The sequence below is a fragment of the Papaver somniferum genome, chromosome 3, assembly GCF_003573695.1.
Source record: "Papaver somniferum cultivar HN1 chromosome 3, ASM357369v1, whole genome shotgun sequence".
NCBI classification, from domain to species: Eukaryota; Viridiplantae; Streptophyta; class Magnoliopsida; order Ranunculales; family Papaveraceae; genus Papaver; species Papaver somniferum.
In genome coordinates, this window is record NC_039360.1 from 48331896 (window position 1) to 48352075 (window position 20180).

General features: G+C 37.3%; 1 protein-coding gene across 2 annotated transcripts; it reads left to right on the forward strand.

The window, feature by feature from the left end:
- The first annotated feature begins 4716 nt into the window (after positions 1–4716).
- On the forward strand, positions 4717–9542 carry LOC113361234 (chaperone protein dnaJ 8, chloroplastic-like). Of its 2 annotated transcripts, XM_026604544.1 has the most exons (4): positions 4717–5095; positions 5271–5348; positions 6095–6144; positions 9268–9542. In XM_026604544.1, the coding sequence occupies exons 1-4, from the start codon at positions 4871–4873 to the stop codon at positions 9374–9376; spliced, it is 462 nt and encodes a 153-aa protein (XP_026460329.1). In that variant the 5' UTR covers positions 4717–4870; the 3' UTR covers positions 9377–9542. The 2 variants fall into 2 exon arrangements, with proteins under 2 accessions (XP_026460329.1, XP_026460330.1); XM_026604545.1 differs by lacking the exon at positions 6095–6144 and having other exon boundaries at positions 4734–5095.
- The last annotated feature ends 10638 nt before the right edge of the window (positions 9543–20180 follow it).

A 20180-nucleotide genomic window follows, 5' to 3' on the forward strand; every position in this document is an offset into this window, starting at 1 on the left:
CCACGCGACTTGTCTATGAAATTGATCTGACTATTCATGTGTTGCATTTTCCCAGGAGGAATTGTTCAGAGTTTTATCATGATGTCCTGGTTCTATTTGTGAAGAATAATAACCAATCTGAAGTTGTTCTTTTGAATTGGTTGTAGAATCTCTTCCACTTTTACAGTCCATAGAGGACACCCACCATGGAGAATTACCTATCATATGTAGTGAGTGGCTACAACAACTATCACGATAGCATTGAAAGAGAGATGTAGGATTTGAAGCAAGGTTTCCCATACCATCAATACTTTTTCTGTTTAGAATTTCCTGACAGTTTTGTATGTCTTTTTAGAGTAACAAAATGTTGTTTAGTTTTCTTACAAGAATTACTCGCGACCTTCAGACTCTTTAGTAAAGACATAAAAATTTGTTGAGGATGATTGGACGAACAACAAAATGGGCCAGAACCTTGATGTTTGTCTGAGTGGTTCCTAGTCATATCAGTTTTCTCAACAAACTGTCGTTGATTACTATCTGAATTGTGACTATTCTTTGGAGAGGAACAACTGGATTTTCTCAGATTCACTGAGGGACTCATACTAGATATCAAATCCTTAAGAATTGCAATTTCTGCAACAAGATCAGAGTAGATCCGGATTTGTTCATCCAACCTCTTTTGAAGAGTAACCAGTTTAACAGACCTTTTTCTGCGATTGTTTTTTAAACCTGGTGAAGCGTCAATTGAGAATTTATGGTCCACATAGCCAGATCGCTACAAACACATACTTTTGAGGTCTTAAACGTGTTTGCCTGCTCTGATATCAATTGAAAAAGCGGGGGTCTAACAACACCACCCAATATTTCGCTTAGCAATCTGCATGGACAAACTCAAATATACTTTCAAGAGAATCAACAAGACTCAATCAATTAAAAGTATATCAACGAGTTAATATCTCTCTTGTTTTGATTTACTCAAGCTAATAGAAATCAGCGATTCCTAATCAAACACAAGGAATAACTTGGACGGTACCAAAGACCAAGGTCCAAGGATCAATCAATGATAATCAACAACCAAAGGTTGGATTAATATAATTGATGATATAAACGCACAACCTGTATTATTTAAACTATAAAGATAAACAATATAATGCGGAAACTGAAATAACACAGACACCAAAAAATTTTTTAACGAGGAAACCGCAAATGCAGAAAAACCCCGGGACCTAGTCCAGATTGAATACACACTGTATTAAGACGCTACAGACACTAGCCTACTCCAAGATAACTTCGGACTGGACTATAGTTGAACCCTATCAATCTTCCACTGATCCAAGGTACATTTGTACTCCCTATGCCTCTGATCCCAGCAGGATATTGCGCACTTGATTTCCTTAGATGATCTCACCCACAGCTAAGAGTTTCTACGACCCAAAATCGCAGGCTTTAACAATAAACAAATCCGTCTCACACAGACAAGTCTATCAAAGGATCAATTTGTCTCCCACAGAAAAACCCTAAAGTTTTTGTTCCGTCTTTTGATAATAATCAAGGTGAACAGGAACCAATTGATAATTCCGGTCTTATATTCCCGAAGAAAAACCTAGATTAATGAACCACCTCACAACAATCTTAATCGTATGGTAGCGAAACAAGATGTTGCCGAATCACAAACAATGAGACGAAGATGTTTGTGATTACTTTTTATATATTGCCTATCGGAAAAATCAAACAATCTCAAGCCAATCAATATGATTGTACTGTTACGATAGAAGATGCAAGATCAGATCACACAACTACGATAAAAGTAGTATCGGTCTGGCTTCACAATCCCAATGAAGTCTTTAAGTCGTTAACCTGGTTTTAGAAGAAGAAAACCTAAGGTTAAAGGAGAATCGACTCTAGCACGCAAACTAGTATCACACGTAAGGTGTGTGGATTAGTTTTGCACAATAATAGATCTCTCCTTTATATAGCCTTTCATATCAGGGTTTTGCCTTAGTTACAAAGCAATCAATATCCACCGTTAGATGAAAACCTGATTTAGATTCAAGCTAACATTTCTCAACCGTTAGATCGAAAACTTAGCTTGTTATACACAAATGACTGTACACTTCTAGGTTTGTTAACCTCACCCAAACGTGTACATTTTTGGTTCAATTGCAAGGTTAACCATATGAGCGTTTCATACCAACCATGTTCTTCTTCACCATAACTAGTTCAAATGAATCAAATGAACTAGTTAAGAGAGTTGTTCAATTGCAAGGAAATCTTATGTAACTACACAAGACACAATTGAAGCAAAGATGATTTGATTCACAAGAATCGGTTCATGAACTTTAATAGCCACGGTTTGCAAATGAATTCCTTAGTCTTTTAAGATTAAGTTCAGAAATCATCTTTAGATATATAACCTTCTCAAGTTCGCAGACTTAAGGCACCGGATAGAGTTTACAAACTCCAACATAAATTCTCGGGTTTGAGAACTTCGCTGGTTCGCGGACTTGTCTCACGCAAGTAGTTTGTCAATTCCAGCAGAGTTTCTCGGGTTTGAGAACTTCGGCAGTTCGCGGACTGAGTTCGCGGACTTGGCACTTGCTATACTTCTGGTTCTCTTGATCAACAAAGTTCGAAAACTTCGGTTCAAGGAATCCATTGGTTATGTAATCTAAACTCTCATTTCAATCATTGAAACATTCTTAGAGGACGTTATATAGTTGTTACACTATTTCTCGTCAAAGCAATTTTCAAAGTGATTGAAACATATCATGACTTTTGTCACTAGGTAAAGATAAACTTGGTCGAAGCAAAAACCTTACCAACACATATTTCGAGATATAGATAGGCGAGGTATACTCGGCTCGAAATACCAAATGTGTATAATCTAGTCTATATATATAGCATACGACTTTTGTCTCAAAGAGTAGGAGATAGAATAGATAGACTTTTGAGTGACAGATAAGTTCAAGTCTCCACATACCTTTTTGTCGAGAAGTTTCTCCGGTTCCTTGAGTAGATCTTCTACTTGTATGATGAATCGCCATGAAGTCCTTGAGCTCAACTACCCTTACTATCCTAGTCCGAGACTTAGCTATAAGAGACTAAAAATCAAGACTTATAGTTTTTGATCACTAACATTGACAAACATGCTTGAGATAGCAACAAATGTGAGTTTGACCGAGCAGTGCTCTTACACTTACGGCATCGGATCAATTCTTGATAGGACCACTAAGACGTCACATTCTAATGACACCGCCAACATCAACTTCGACAGTCTATGGCCCGGGAAAACCAATCATTTCGAAGGATAAATCAAAGAATTAACATCGAATCTTAAACAACTCATTCGCCTGAGCAATGAAGAAAGAGCTTGACATACACATTAAAGCATCTTCCCGCTATCATACAACAACCGAGAAAATCATGAAAACTGAACCCTGCTGATGATAAATAAAGAAGTGAAAGAAAGACAACTGATACAAGAGGAAACCGTAAAGGTAATGACACATCATTGTGAGAAGATACAAGGGGCCGAAGCAAAGAAGAAAACCAGAAAACCCAAAGACGAGAACGAGAAAACAAAGATATACCTTCCTAAGAGCATTGAATGCTTCCGAGACTGTTAGTAATATTGCACATGAAAGAAGCAAGAGTAGGGGATCTGACTGATGCATACCCGAGCAATCAACAACGATGACGCGGTCAAGAAAGTGATTCTCTAAGAAAACGATGAGACCAAGCGGTTAAAGGTGTTCGATGCTTCTTATTAGCGTTCCTTCATGAGCTATGACTATTTGTCGAGACAGAACATCCACTGGAAATACAAAGAGCCAAAACTATATATCTAAGTGACTGAACAGTGAAGAATCTATGTCAGGGGGCTCCGAGAAGAGCAAGGAAATCAAAGACGCAAAGAGAAATGAACTTCAACGAAGTAACTTTACATGGATTTATCGCGTTGTACTCTTTTCCCTTCGGCAAGGTTTTGTCCCACTGGGTTTTCCTTGTCAAGGTTTTAATGAGGCAACATATGCGAGTCTAATTGTGCTCCAAGTCTTCTCAAAGACCATACCAAAGCAATGCAACTAGCCGCCGGAGTCATGACCAAAAGGGGGCTTCAAGAAGACGAGAAGGCGAAAGCAACAAGGCACATTGGATTGATAATTCTGAAGATACGCTCTCACACAAACTGTGACTGATTGCCAAGCCTGCAGGTCTTGACAAAATAGTCAGGGGACTAATGTAAGCACATGGATTTGGCCAGAGCCGAAGACATGAGAATGGGAGCTTCGGGTAATGACCAACCGAAGCCACCATTGACTATGACGTGGTCACAAAGGTGATGTGTCCTTAGTAAATCGTGGTTGTTGTATAGTAAAGCTCATATTGTGAGGAGGTTGTCCACTTGAGGCACATTAAGCCAACTTCTCCTGTAAAAAGAGGTTGCCCAAGATGAAAGAGGGTAGAGCTAACAAAATATCTCGGAAGAAAGAGAAGGATTATTTCTAGAGAGAATTGTAGTGTGTATTACGATTAGTCCTCTTTAACCCTTCACCAATTTCGGGATGTTTACATTAACAATAAAATATTAGTAGCAAGTAATAGTATTATATAAATAATAAATCCAATTTAAAAGATGCCACAGGTAAAGTCAAAGTCCTTGCCTTTCAATTGTTCACAAAGAAATTTAATATTTTAATTTTCAAGAAATAGAATTCCAGTTAAAAGAATAAAAGAAGAAAAAAAAAATATTTATATATTCACTGAATATGAAGTCATTGTAATAAGACTCCAATTTTATTTTCGTCATCCTGTTGTTGTCTTAGGAGATAAAAGGGAAGAAACGAAAACAAAAAGGAAATTAAAAATCAGGCTAAAGCCTATAGAAAAGATGATCAGAAAATTTATGGGTGGCGGGATATTAGAGAAATCAGGTCATTGTATCCGGCCATCTTCATCTTCGTCGTCATCATCGGCAAATCAGAAAACAACACAGAGGTGTTTACGATTTCCGACAAGATGCTTACCATTTTCCGATGAGTTTTCATTACTTGGTCTTACACCATATGCATCTAAAGCTGACGTCAAACATGCTTATAAACGATTAGCTCTCAAGGTAAAATGATACTACTATGTTTCTTATGTTTTCTTCCCTTAATCTTCTTCTTCATCAGGATATATATATATATATATATATATCAATCCAATACAAGGTTCTTTAATCTTTATATCTTTGTCAATTTGATTGTCATATACACTTCTTATTGGTGCATTTTTGTTAATGATCTCAGTATCATCCGGATGTGATTAAAGCTGGAGAGAACAATGAAAAACAAGAAACTTTTAAAGAAATCAAATCTGCATACGAGGTAATTAATGTTTTTCCTATGATCTTTCTTTTTCTTTTTGACGAGCAAAGTTTATGGCGATAAATATTAGCAGGCTAAGTATAGTTTTAAATTTTTAATGCATTACCATGCGTTTCAAAGACACTCTTTTCTTTTCGCACTTAATTTGAGATTGGGTATACCTTATTTTGGTAGTTGGTATATGCTTTTGCATGCTTTCAGAACACCCCGATCACTCTTAATCTTAAAAATCTGTCGCGTCCACGAAACCATTAAGGGGATGAACAGTTTAAAATCCTCCGATTTCGATAACTTTTATCTTAATTATACTTTGGCTAGACTGTAGTTTGTTTGTGGTCTGACAATGACCACTCCATCCAAAGAAAAATCGAAGAACACATTTTTGGAGTTTTATTTGGGAGTGTCCACATTTTTGTCAGCCCATGTCGATAAGGTAAGAAATGAAGGATTAATTGGGGGCCATGGAAAGTAGTCGGGGCCTTAGCTACAGGACAAAACAAGGTCATGAAATAGTAATCAAGGGTTATCCCTTATCCCACTTTTTATAAAATGGCTAAACTATCCCAAATCATTAGTGTTAATTGAGTTGATTAGTTTAGTTAGATTAAAATCAGATTTAGGGATAAAATTTTGATAAAAGAAAAATTGTGTTTTTGTGTTGTGAAGAAGAAGAAGGAGGTGAGTTTTGGGGGGAAAGTTATGGTTATTTGAAATGAGTGATTCTAATGAAGATCATATTGCTCAAGGTGAAGGAACCAATCCTCAAAATGAAGAACCCGAAGCTCAAAACAACCAGGTAAACTTCCTATACTCTTCAAATTGTATGAATGGTGCTCCAAGTGGTCGATTCGTGTACACTATGCAACTACTCAGAGTGAGGGTTGTTAGGTCGAGAGGCTAATAAACTAACGACTCTAATGAGTCGTGAAGTATTTTACACAACAGTTGACGACTCAAACCTGCAACTTTTGCAGGTTATGAAAAATCGTCAACAAAATTTGATAAAATTGACGACTCCAGCTAGTTAGATCACCTAGAGTCGTTAGTCGAATTTGTTTAGAACATGACGACTTTCAAATTAAATGCTCTCTACAAAAATAACTCTCGGGATCGTCATTTTGGTATTCATATAATATGACGACCCTAACAAACCATTTTATCTTTACATTAGAGCCGTCATTGTCACATTTATAAATAGTGACGACTCTATCACAGTCTTTCATCTAGATTAACAGAGGAGGAGAGTTGAACAACCTACCTTCAAAAAGAAGTCAATTTAACTGGCTGGTACGAAATAACTCACAAGATATAAAACAAAAAAGAAAAAGCGCACAAAAATGCTCGACTGACTTTATCTCATCAATCATTTCATTCCTCAACCACACAGTAAGATTCATGGCATCGCATTGCTTCAAGCCCACATTTTCGTTACATAATTAATGGTCTCAAAACCCAATCTCTCTCGACTAATTAATGACTTGCAACTTGTTGTGCGTCTGTCATCTCAAGGTTAAAAAATACTACCACATGTGCATGGCGCACCATGCGTGAACGAGTCATGACCAGAGCTTCTTCTTGCTTACCTGCTTATCTAAAGTTGTAGACTTGTCATTGGCTATGTAGGACATTGGCTTTTTTCTTCCACTAGTATTGTTACCTTTCAGAGGTACAAGACCTCTTTCCATGAGTTGAGCGAAATGTAAGTAACAAATGAGTCCACATGCACTAGCAGTCCAAAATAAGACATCATCTTCATTGTGGCAGTTCAAGTATCGTCACAATTTTTATTTTTAAAACTAAACGACCCTTCAACATAGTTAACGACTAAATTTTTTCGAATGACGATCCTTAAAATAAAATGATGACCCTATTGCTTTCAGATGACGACCCTTCCTATTTTTTGGACAGAGAATTAGTTTTGTATCATACAAAGTCGTTAGTTTCATAAATGGATCGTCGAAAATAGAATCGTTAATTTTATAGAAATTTATCGACGACCCTATCATTATTTGGGACAGAGAGGTGGTTTTGCATTATATAGAGTCGTTCATATTTAAAAAGGGTCGTCGAAAAGAATCGTCAACAGCTTACTAAACGACTCTAAACTAGGGCAAAAACTAATGCTAGGGTCGTTATCTCCGACACCCTAATGATTAACGATTTTTCATGATTTTAACATGTAGATAAAAAGTCGTTAAGCAAAAAAACTTTGTAGTTAACGACCCGGTTTCTGAAACTACAATTTTGCAGTTGAAAATCTAATTTTTCAATAAAAACATCAAATTAAACGCAAACCCGATTTAGATTAGGGGGTTTGAGTTCCCTTCTGATTGGAGCCATATCTTTCTCCGCCTGATTTGGTTACGATGATGAATCGATTGGAAAAAAATTTCTCCACAGTCATTAATGGAGCCGAGAGAGGGGAAGGGGAGGAGAAGAAGAAGAGTTTAGAGTTGAAATGAAAACTGGGGGCCTCTGCTAAAGGTTAATAGGATTTTAGGTTTAGTTATTAGGAAATGGTGAAATAGGTATTTCATTCTCATTTTGAAAGCCCCATATATTTTTTGGTGTGGATATAATTGGAGTCCTGGTCCCCGATTACTTTCCATGGCCTCCGATTAACCCTTGTAAGAAATGGATATCAACCGGATATCCAGTACTGACTTTAAGAAACAAAAGAGAAAAGAAAGAAAACTACCACGCACCCTCTTAGTCCTTCCCGTTAAAGGTGGGGCGCCAAAAAAGATTACGCACTCGATGTGAAACTGCAACCGACCAATGGCACAAGTTTTAAGGTTTTAATGATGACCTGACACTTGGAACCTTTAAGATTAGGTTGTGAAAACTGATAACTCAATCTCTTTGTTGTCCTTGTTCGCATCACGTAACGAACTTGAAAAAACTATCGCTTTACGTGAGTATCAATCGTTTGTGTGAATTCTGATAAAAAAAAAAATCGTTTGTGTGAATGGCTATTGATGATCACTTGTTGTCATGATGTGGATCTCCCACATCCACGATTATATATTATCCATTTACATTTGGTTTTAAATGGGCGATCTTATTCAACTCCCTATTATCCACCTTATTATTCAACTCCCTACAATCTAAATCCCACATTAGGAGAATGGTGAACCCCATCTGAACCTGAATGTGGATCTCGATAGAGATATGGGGTAGATTAATTCTTGTTTCTTATCCTATTAACATGGGGGCCTATGTTGGCCGCTCTTTTTTGTTGTTTTTTTTGTAAATAAGATACTTCAATCATATTAGAAACTAGGACTCCCTGCGAGTCGCAAATACAATTGGAGTAGAGCCATCTAATCTAGAGATTTGAGGCATCCCTACATTAGATTTATCTACTAAGAGTTGTTTAAAAATACAAGAGGGGTGAGTGATATCCCATTCTACAACTGAGGTCAGAGACCTTACAGATTTTGCTAAAACACCCGCTACTTAATTACCTAGTCTAGGAACATAATTAAAACCCAATTTTTTTTTGACAAATATGTGCTATTCTGTTAGCCTCATCAAGACAGGCTTTTGCATGCCACGAAATATCTGGGGAATGACCCTGTAAATATTTGAAGATGCTTTCATTGTCGCCTTCGATGCGGAAACTGTTGATCTGTTTTTTCTTAACCCAAATTGTTGCCTGCAAAACTCCTATAACTTCTGCTTTTTTTGGATCCGCACTTGAAAACATAGCTATTTGTAGAGATCTTTTTCCTTTTTTGTGAAGCATTGTAAAGAAATATGCGTGATGCATACAAAAATGAACGAAAAATATAATATCGAATGAGTGTCGACTGGTTGCTTAGAAGGTCATAGATCTGCTTTATTATGAATTCGGATTGCCCTTTTTTTTTAGTTGGACATGTTTTAATTCTTGTTTCTTTTCTTTTATGATGTTCAGACCCTTATGGATAGATTTGAGGTGGAAGAGGAGTCCGAGACGACGGAGGATTATGACGAGTTTGATGAATGGGATGAATGGATGGGATTTGAGGGAGGGATTCCAGTAATTTATAATCCGTCATGAATCGTTATTTTAATTTTAATTTGTTTTAATTTAGACTCAATTAATTAATGCTAATTCAATTAGCAAACATTTGAAGTTCCTGTAGATTAAGCTCAATTGTGTAAAGTAAAAGGTAAAAGGGAATGAGTGAAATTTGGGCACCATGATCTCAGGTTTTAAGAAACATCAGGCTGAAATGATTTTGTGGCACGGACGGCGGACCTGTTGAATTATTTCGGCTTTTTTGTGTACAAATCAATGCGATGTCAAGTCAAAGTCAAAAAGAAGATTGATGCAAAATATGCTAGTGTTATAAGGTGGCTAATGTCTGTTAAGGGGTAACAATGGTCAGTGTACTAGACTAGGAGTCTAGGACATGGAATACATGCTAGTCTGACCCTCTCGTAGCGTCTTAACGACAGAATGACCAGTCATATGGCCTTGAAACTCAATTGAGTAGGGTCCACTGGAATATACTATAGCTTTGTTATTATTTTAAACACGAAGTAATCTGGCAAAGGCCAAATGAGCCAAATCAGCTTGCCAAGTCCGGCCGGACAGATCAAGGTTAGGGTCTTAGTGATGCCCGGTGAGGAATCAATTTGGACCCCCAAGCTGGTAATAAGAGCCACTTTAGAATTTAGATCTCCACGGTGAGCCTGAAATAGCACTAGTGTTCCAGAGTGCTTGAGCCAAAGTTGAGGTCAAATGTTTCTCTCTTTTTTTTCATTTTTGTTTTCGCTAGGAACTAAAGCCAAATTTAGCTTCTACATGAAGTTTTTTTCCCAAAACTGTTAATAGGTACTAAATTATTTGGGAGTGTACCAAAATACACATAAGACAAAAACATCTTTGCTTTTAGAGTGGTACACTCCCAAGCAATTTGATGCCTTTATTAGCAATCTTGCTTTTTCCAATGCTTATGGCATGTTTTTCTAAATGTCTCCAGCAAATTTAAGGAAAAAAAACTTTTTTTTATCTCTTCATCGCCATTACTATTATTCATTATATTTTTCTTTTCCATCTATGAAATTCTTCCTCCAATACTTATAGAATGCTTTTCTAAATGATTTATGTAAATTTTGTTTTTTTGAAAGGTTTCCATCTAATCACTAGCATTTATTGTACATTAGAGAAACAAATATATTAAATTTGGGAATTAAGTATTTGACTCTCATCCCACCATGTTTTACTTGCTTGGCCTTGGGCTTGAAATTCACTAGAAAATTTTTTTTAACCCAGTTTTTTGAAATAATCCTTAAAGAAAATAGGAGGATCATCTGAATAGAGATGTTTGATGATGTCGTCAAATAAGAGATTTAAATGACAAGATTACCCTTTTGCGTATAAATTTTTATCTTTGAAGGGTATAATTGTCAAGCAAACTTAAATATAATATATCTCACTACTTATACGTTAGAATTTGACAAACTTTAGACATTCGAATAATTTTTTGAAAACGCCTATAAAACGAGCATAAATATGTATACAAAATTTTCATTTTCTACTTTTTTTTCATTGTACAAACGATTTTTCTTTGTTCACTTTAGAACGCAACTATTATTCACAATAGTTTTTTAGAGTCCAACTATTATCCACAATGTTTTTTTTTCAATTTAATTTTCCTTAGGTGCAAACTGTTAGAGCATCGCTATGTCAAACGCGCTAGTTTTGCTATCTCAAGCTTGTTCTCAATGTTAGATGTACAAAGTTGTATCTTGATTTCTAGTCTACGAAAGTCAATTCTCGGACTAGGATTACAGTATGGTAGTTGAGTATTAGACATCACTGAATAACCCTCAAACATTCAAGACCGAAGAACAAACAAAGACATTTACGAGAACTTCATCAACAAAAGGATATGCGAAAACTGGCCTTTCCTATTTACTCGTGGCATATACCATTTTATCTTATGAGCCTATGTCATATGAATTTAGTTGATTTAATTTTGCAAAGAAGAAATTTTGAGTTCAAGCTTGTTTTGGTTAAACTCTCGAAGTGTAATTCAAGCAATGTATGTTCATAGATCCGTAACAATCTTAGTTAAAACAATTTATTGTTCACAATCTAATTTGCTTCAAGTTGATCATTTGGAATCTGCCCAAACAACAATTCATATTGTCTATGGATATTGGGAATGTTTCGAACTGAATTATGAGAGAAACGAAATTTCTCTGTGCAAGGTACACTTACTTGTATGTATTACCTAGTTAGAGTGAATTTCGCGAACTGTAACCTTTACTTCTGAGTTCAAGAATAGGGTTAGGTTTTCAAACCCATATGACCTGACTTCACGAACTGATAAGGTCTGCAAACCCGGTTTGCAAACCCCTATGGATTGATTTCGCGAACTGCCAAAGGTTTGGTTTATAATTTTATACAGTTCTCGTTTAGAAGAAGATCACGAACTGTTTCTCGTTTAGAAGAAGATCACGAACTGTCTAACATGACTATGTTCACTTATTAACAAAATCACTTTGGACTTCTGGATTATTGTTTAGTCTTGAGTGTTATTGAACACCGCTATGTTCTTGTAAGTTCAAAATGCATACTTGTCACTATGTCATTCTGCATGGTTCCAGAACCAAACCATAATGCATACTCTTCTATGTAATTTCAAGACAGACTTTTCACATGCTTACATGAATTCCTAATAAGAATTTCATATAAACCGAGAAAGTATTTGCTTGATTCTGAAGCTAACCTTAACTTGAATCAAAGCTATTTGTATCCTTGAAAATCTATAAATAGAAAAACTTTCAACAAGATTTGTCAACCGTGGTACTCTTGTATTTTAGTAGCAAATCTAGAGTCGTCCTGCATAACCTAGGTTTTTTTACAAAACTGTATTCTAGGTTAGGGATTTGAAGACTTCACTTAGGGATTCCTGAAGCTCGGTTAGACTATCTTTTACCTTATAGTTCTTATATCTGATCTTGTTCACCAACTTTAGATCACGAACAAGCTTAGATATAAATCACAAAGTTTTATTCGTCTCAGACTATGTTATTCCTCAAGATAAATATTTAAACTTTTCTTTGATTTGTTTAAATTTGTTCCTAAAAGGTGATTAATGATCTAGGATTCTCTGCTAACAAACTGTAAGTCTTCCAGATCCATGAGGTTTGCTGGACTTTGTCTACAACAAACACATTCCAAAACCTAGATTGAAACATATCAAAGAAGAAATCAAATAGGCTTGTCTGTTATAGGCAGATAGGTATCAAAAGTCTTCACTGAGGTTGAAGCAACTGTTAGGCTTTAAAGGAAGTCAGCTAAGGGAATCAAGTGCGTAGAATCCTTCGAGTTTCAGAAGACATAAGGAACACGACTTCTATTGAATTGCTTGGAGGGTTAATTCGGTCTTGACTACATTCCAGTCCGATGTTTGATAGTATGCTAGTGTCTGTAGCGGTTAAATACAGTGTGGTGTTCAAAACTGCACGAGGTCCCGGGGTTTTTATGCTAATGCAGTTTTCCTCGTTAACAAAATTTTGGTGTCTTGTGTTTTTCCTTTTCTGCATTATATTGTTTATCTTTATAATAAGGATAACACAAGTAGTACGTGATCAATCTAGATAGTTTAAGTCCTTGTTGTTTGAGATCAAACAAAAGACTTGTTCTTGTTGAATTCATATCTTGAAAGATAGATTACAAGTTCGGTAATTGTTAGAATTTGAATATCGCTAATTCGAATACAACTAGACTTATCTTGGATATTAATTCATGGGATTGAAAACGCAAGGGATACTAAACACACCCAACTTTTTCGTTCGGAAACCTATATAGAAAAAAATTAATACAATTGCAAGTAGACCAATTGAATGATCCTTGACAATATATATACAGAGTTTCTATCTCAACCTCTACTCAATCAGTATGTATGTAGACTCAAGGTTAGTGAACCTGATTGTTAAGCAGAGTACTTGGACGATCTCAAAAATCAATATCCAAGATCAATCTATCCGTATCCAAATAATCCAAACGTCCAAGTAACTAAACTTGTTATCTATCTTTCTATATGTGAATTCTACAAGAAACTAGTTTCCTAATCGATTACAACTAAGCAGATGTATCTGCTTAGATTGAATACGTAAAAACCTGTATAAATCCAATTATAAACATAAACAATATAATTGTTGATTGTGGTTTTTAATTCAGGGCTAAAGTTGTAAATTTCTCGCATTTAATATGATGTCACTCTGCAAAGAGACAGAGCCATGTAATAGTGATGAGTGTTCAACCTCTTCACTGGCACGTTTATTGAGCAATTCAATATATTCACATGAAATTTATCCAGAATGGTGCATGTAGCAACAATCCCAGATGTTCTGTAAATTTCGGCGCCCTGCCTATACTATTCATTAATATAAGACTCACTGAATACTTTTCTGTGCTATGTTCCCCGGCTGAACCCTTAATATTGATATGACATGACAATTAATGTTCACTCGCAGCAGAGTAGCATGAATTTCCCGAAGTATCAAGGTTAAGGTATTTGCATAAAAGAACTCAACAGGAAAGCATACTTCTCTCCGACAATAAATTTAAAGAACTTTATGCAGAGTTCAATCAATTTTGTGATAACTCACGAAAATATCCTAACCCAATTAATTTGCAACATTAGGGTTTTTTCGCCCTGCGTAGTATATCAGACCTTGCTGGTCGAGACTAAACCTAGGCAAGCTAGGCAATTGATCCGCCATGGATTAGTAGGTTCAAAATCCTACCCAAAATCAGAAAACAAGGAATAAAAAAGAGGAGCCGCGGAAAAAAGGAGCAGCATCAAAGGGAGGTGTGGTCGTGCCATAAGCCAGCTGGCGCCACTTGCCAATGGCCACGCCCCATTATGCTTGACCGACCCTCTTCTTTTCCATCGATGATGAGTGCCAAATATTGTATATATTTATCCTTTTTTGTTGGCATTTAACTCATCTTTTATGCATTAATTCTACATTTTATCCCATATTCTGTATTTTCATTGTTTTCAAGAATAAATATTTTTATTAATTAATTTTGCATTTTTAGGTAGTAAATAAAGTTCGGATGAGTCGCGGAGCGAAAAGAGCAGAAAAGTAGTGAAAAGCCGGAAGAAATTACGCAAGGAAACCGCGAAGAATGGTGCGCACAACCTCATTTTCTACACACAAAAGCGCCTCCGTTCTCAGCCATCAGATCATTTCTCAGAAGCATCCGACGGTCGCTCCTGCATAGAGCATCAAAATCTGAAGTCTCTGCCGAGCACCACAGCGCTGAAATTCCAAGCCTTCAGATTAGATGGTAGTTGAATCCAACGGTCGCTCCCTTGCTGTGCATCGAAGTTTGATATCTCCGCCTTACACTACAGTACCTAACTCCATCAAGTACCGTTCATTTTGTTGTTTCATATAATCCAACGGTCGATCATCGCTTGCCTCCGCATCACCGTCCGATCTACCTACCATCTTCGCATCTCGCAGCTCAGAGTCACAGAACATCAAGACTCGATGAAGCCGCCTCACACCCTATCAACCGAACCTATACCACCCACCCAAACAACCCCCTTCTCCCAAACAGTCGAGCCATCACCTACACCACCCCCCTCTGCAGAGCCACCTCCTGCAACTGCCGCACCACCATCATCACCACCACTCCCTGACGCCACCAAACACCACCAGCTCTCCACAACAACCCTAACCCACATCATTATTTCCACTTTCACCAACTCTATGTCCTCCTAATCACTCAATTTCACGCCTCTCCCATGTCAGGAACCCTAGAGGTGAAATTGACAAATTAGGTGAAATAGAGTTGAAATTGAAGGCATGGAGTGATACAGGAGAGTCAGAGAATGGATGGGTCGACAACAATTTCAGAGAATTAGGTGAGATTTCTCCAATTTCTAAAAGCCCTAATTTCACTGACTTTGGAGAAAAATTTGGGGAAGAACCCTAATTGTATAATTTAGGTATCTGTGACTATAAATAGCACTATGGGTTGTGTTAGAAAGCATGTTTGGACTAGCCTACATCCAGGACTCTCATGTCCTGTTAACTGTTAATTTTCAATTTTCAATTTACAAGCTCATTTCAGTTCATGTTGTGCTCAATATTGTTTCTTGTTAATTGCTGTGCTCTTGTTATGTTTGTGATGTTGTGTTATTCACTGTTAATGTTAATGTGTTAAGTATCATGTTAGGTTAAATTAATTCCTGTTAGTATTTCAGTTGTGTTCATTGTTAGTTAAGATTATGTTAATTGTATTGTAGTGCTTAAATGTCATAGAACTGATGATATCTACTTGAATGAATGCATCTGTGATCAGTTGTGCTGTAAGAAGACAACTGATTCTAGGGGTGAAAGAATGATGGTAGCTAAGAATTCAGTGTGATACATGTTCAGTTAGTTCTGTTAAATGGAGTAAACCTTGCTGCATAGTGTTAATTGAGTAGTGGGAAGAAACTAGTGCTCACTAGTGACAATGAGCAAGCTAGCTCTCTTCCCACTCTAAAAGAGTGCCTTAGTTTAGCTCCATGTTAGTTTAACCATATCCCCTGCCTTAGGCTGATTGCCTTTGTGTCATTTTACTTTGCTTTTGTTTTGTTTTTGTTGTTTAGTTTATTTTCACTGCCCTGCTACATTGCTTTCCCCTACTGCACTTGGCTTGCTGCAATTCTGTTGCTGCTGCCTTCCTTAGCCTTGTTGTGCAGTCTTGCCAGGTTGCTGCTGCTTTTCTCCTCTTGCAGCTGCTGCTGCCTTCCTGCAGTTCCTGCTGCATCACTAGTTGCTGCTGCTGCTTTTCTCCTCTTGCAGCTGCTGCTGCCTTCCTGCAGTTCCTGCTGCATCACTAGTTGCTGCTGCTGCTTTCCTTCTCCTGCAGCTGCTGCACTGCCTCCCCTCTTGCTTCTGTTGCTGCTAGGCCTGCTACCTGGTGCTGCTTCCTTTCTCCTGCAGCTGCCCTTCTGTTGTGCAGTCCTGTTAGCTCCTGCTGCCTGCCAAAGCCAGCTGAGCCCAATCTGGTTCACTGTCAAAGCCCAAAGCTCAACTCAAACTGAAGCCCTATTCAGCCAACCTGTGGGCTTAACCAAAGCCCATTTGTTTAAAACCAAAAGCCCAAAGGCCCAGAACCTTGACTGAATCCAAAGCCCAAATTCATCAAGGCCCAATCCAATTCAGGCTTAATCAAAAGCCTAAGTTTAAGGCCAAAGCCCATTTACACTTCAAAGAATAACTGAGCCCAAGATCAGTTCATCTTATTGCATTCAAACCCATTAGCACTCAAAGCCCAATTTAAGCCAAAAGGTTTCATAGCCCAATAGCAATTTAGGAACCCAATTAGCTAAAACACTTCCAAAACACACCCGATCTCTGTGGATCGACCCGTACTTGCACGAGCTACAACCGACGACCGTGCACTTGCGGTATTACTGTAGGCCCCCGTTTTTATTGCGCTTAATTTTATACATATTTCAAAGCCTACCAAGTTTTTGGCGCCGTTGCCGGGGACCACCAAGTTTTTGGCGCCGTTGCCGGGGATTGGTGCTGTGTTTTTCTTAGCTATTTTGTATTTCATTTCATAGCATTTGCATCTGCATCTGCTTCACTTCATTTGCTGTTGGACCTGCTGTTCTGAGCCTGTTTTTCCTCTGCTGGGACGCCACCAAGGAAAAGAACCAAAACCCAACTGGGTTTTTGCAACAATATCAGAGCAGCTGGGCTGTGCTAAAAAGGTAAGCCTAAACCCATTTCATTAAGAGAACCCAACCTGTGGGCTTCCAAAATTATTTAATTGTGGGCTTGTAATAATTAACCCAATTTTTTGGGCTTTTTATTCCTCTATTTTGGGTTTGTAATAATTTATTTTTGGGCTTGTTTGTTTAATTTGTGGGCTTGTATTTATTTTGTGGGCTTGTTTAAATTCTTTCATTGGACTTGTATTTTGGACTCTGGGTTTAAACCCAGCTGAGCTTATAACTGATTGTGGACTTGCTTTCACTCAAAAGTGGACCTCGAAACCAAAGTTTTAAAACAAACGTCGGGCCTTAACCAACTGGGCCAAATTAAACTTTCAAAATTAAAACTTGGATTTTCGTAGGCCGCAGCCTTCCTTCCATTTCATTAGAGGCTTGCACAGTGGGCTTGCTCCCATTTCAAAAACCAAATTTTATTTTCTTTAAAAAAAAAAAAAAAAAAAAAAAAAAAAAGTTTTATTTTTCTCCCATTTAAGTCCAATTTTAGTTTTTGAAACTTTCCATGCCTCTACACTTTTTCTTTTGGGTTGATCCTCAACTCTTTAGACTTTTGGTTGTATGGTGAATTTTTGTATATAATCCAGTAGATAAAATTCTTAAAAAACCCTTTGTTCCTTTTGTATATATTTTGCTAATCCAATATGATCTCGGCTGAAATATGTTGGATTTTTGCCTTGAATAACGGAAGGAGTTTTAATTCTGCTTTCGCCGAAATCGGGTATCTCTCTCCTTTTACTCTACTCAGCATGTCCATTTCCATATGTTGCATTGTAATTCTTTCCATATTTTTGAAACATTGAGGACAAGTTTAGTTTAGGTTTGGGGGTATAGAGTAGATACCATGATAATTTGCCATAATTAAAAACGAACTCCTTCTTTTTTTGAAAAAATTGAAAAATTCCAAAAAAAATTGAAAAATCAAAATAAAAAGTTAAAAAAATTAAAAAATCATAAAAATGGAGCTCATTTACCTTGAAATGTGACTCTTGTGCAAATATGTAATATTAGGAGTCTTAGTCTAGATATTAGGCACCCTGATTCTAGCACAATTCACATAGTGATAAGAAATTTGCACGCGCACGATCTACCAATACATGTATGGCCTCGATTTCAAGGTTGTTGGATAGGAAGTTACGATTGCCAATCACTTTAGAATACTGAACGAAAACTTGACTAGCTTGTTCTTTGGTTGGTTGGGATAGAAGGTGGAGGTTACATTAAGAAAAACAACCATCGAATTTAACTGGGTGCATCAAAAAGGGCTACCTCTTGCAAAGTGTCATGTAATCTTTTGTTTCCTTTTGTATATGTATCAAAAGTGTTTCCTCAAAAAAAAAAAAAAAAAAAAAAAAAAAAAAAAAAAAAAAAAAAAAAAAAAAAAACGATTGTTATATTCAGAAAAAAAAAAAGAGAAAAAAAATATCAGAAAAATACAAAAAAAATCAAGTATTTATCAATTTCATCAACTCTTGTTCCAAAAAATAAAAGAGAATAGTCAATGTAAATAAGAGTCATGTAAATAGTTATCTTTTGTGTTTTGTTGTAAGCAAGGAGGGTGTATGCCATTGATGTACAACGCGAGTAATTGTGAAATACCTCCAACTCATTCACAATTCTCGTAAAGTCCGGACAGCTAGCTAGATTTCGACCTCAGTTCTTAGCCTGAGAAACTATCTCTTGGTGATTAGTAGTCATGACTTCAGATCTTTCTTTACACATGTGTAGATACACTTTACACTCTTATCACATGTCTTTTTTGTTATCAGTGCTAGGATTGTGCCTTCGATAGCTAGATTGACATCTCCATTTTGCTGTGAGCTTAAACTGTTTTGCACATGTCACGTTTGATGGAATCTGAGCTTATATTTTGTCCTTAGGTTTTGTAGGCACACCTCTGGTAAACCTTCACGAGACTTCACTCGTCCACTAGGGACACTTAGTGGTTTAAAAGGCTTAGTGCATATGCTAAATGCATTCGAGAGACCAGCGACAGTGGTATAGTTAGGATTTCCTTAGTTTTGTTTTACTTGAGGACAAGTAAAATTCAGGTTTGGGGGTATTTGATGAGTGCCAAATATTGTATATATTTATCCTTTTTTGTTGGCATTTAACTCATCTTTTATGCATTAATTCTACATTTTATCCCATATTCTGTATTTTCATTGTTTTCAAGAATAAAAATATTTTTATTAATTAATTTTGCATTTTTAGGTAGTAAATAAAGTTCGGATGAGTCGCGGAGCGAAAAGAGCAGAAAAGTAGTGAAAAGCCGGAAGAAATTACGCAAGGAAACCGCTAAGAATGGTGCACACAACCTCATTTTCTACACACAAAAGCGCCTCCGTTCTCAGCCATCAGATCATTTCTCAGAAGCATCCGACGGTCGCTCCTGCATAGAGCATCAAAATCTGAAGTCTCTGCCGAGCACCACAGCGCTGAAATTCCAAGCCTTCAGATTAGATGGTAGTTGAATCCAACGGTCGCTCCCTTGCTGTGCATCGAAGTTTGATATCTCCGCCTTACACTACAGTACCTAACTCCATCAAGTACCGTTCATTTTGTTGTTTCATATAATCCAACGGTCGATCATCGCTTGCCTCCGCATCACCGTCCGATCTACCTACCATCTTCGCATCTCGCAGCTCAGAGTCACTGAACATCAAGACTCGATGAAGCCGCCTCACACCCTATCAACCGAACCTATACCACCCACCCAAACAACCCCCTTCTCCCAAACAGTCGAGCCATCACCTACACCACCCCCCTCTGCAGAGCCACCTCCTGCAACTGCCGCACCACCATCATCACCACCACTCCCTGACGCCACCAAACACCACCAGCTCTCCACAACAACCCTAACCCACATCATTATTTCCACTTTCACCAACTCTATGTCCTCCTAATCACTCAATTTCACGCCTCTCCCATGTCAGGAACCCTAGAGGTGAAATTGACAAATTAGGTGAAATAGAGTTGAAATTGAAGGCATGGAGTGATACAGGAGAGTCAGAGAATGGATGGGTCGACAACAATTTCAGAGAATTAGGTGAGATTTCTCCAATTTCTAAAAGCCCTAATT

Bases quoted from the DNA above. Each gene is read 5' to 3' on its own strand.
- LOC113361234 (XM_026604544.1), top strand. From the start codon at position 4,871: ATGATCAGAAAATTTATGGGTGGCGGGATATTAGAGAAATCAGGTCAT. The intron at 5,096-5,270 runs GTAAAATGATAC...TAATGATCTCAG, and splicing joins ATAAACGATTAGCTCTCAAG to TATCATCCGGATGTGATTAA. The intron at 6,145-9,267 runs GTAAACTTCCTA...TATGATGTTCAG, and splicing joins CCGAAGCTCAAAACAACCAG to ACCCTTATGGATAGATTTGA.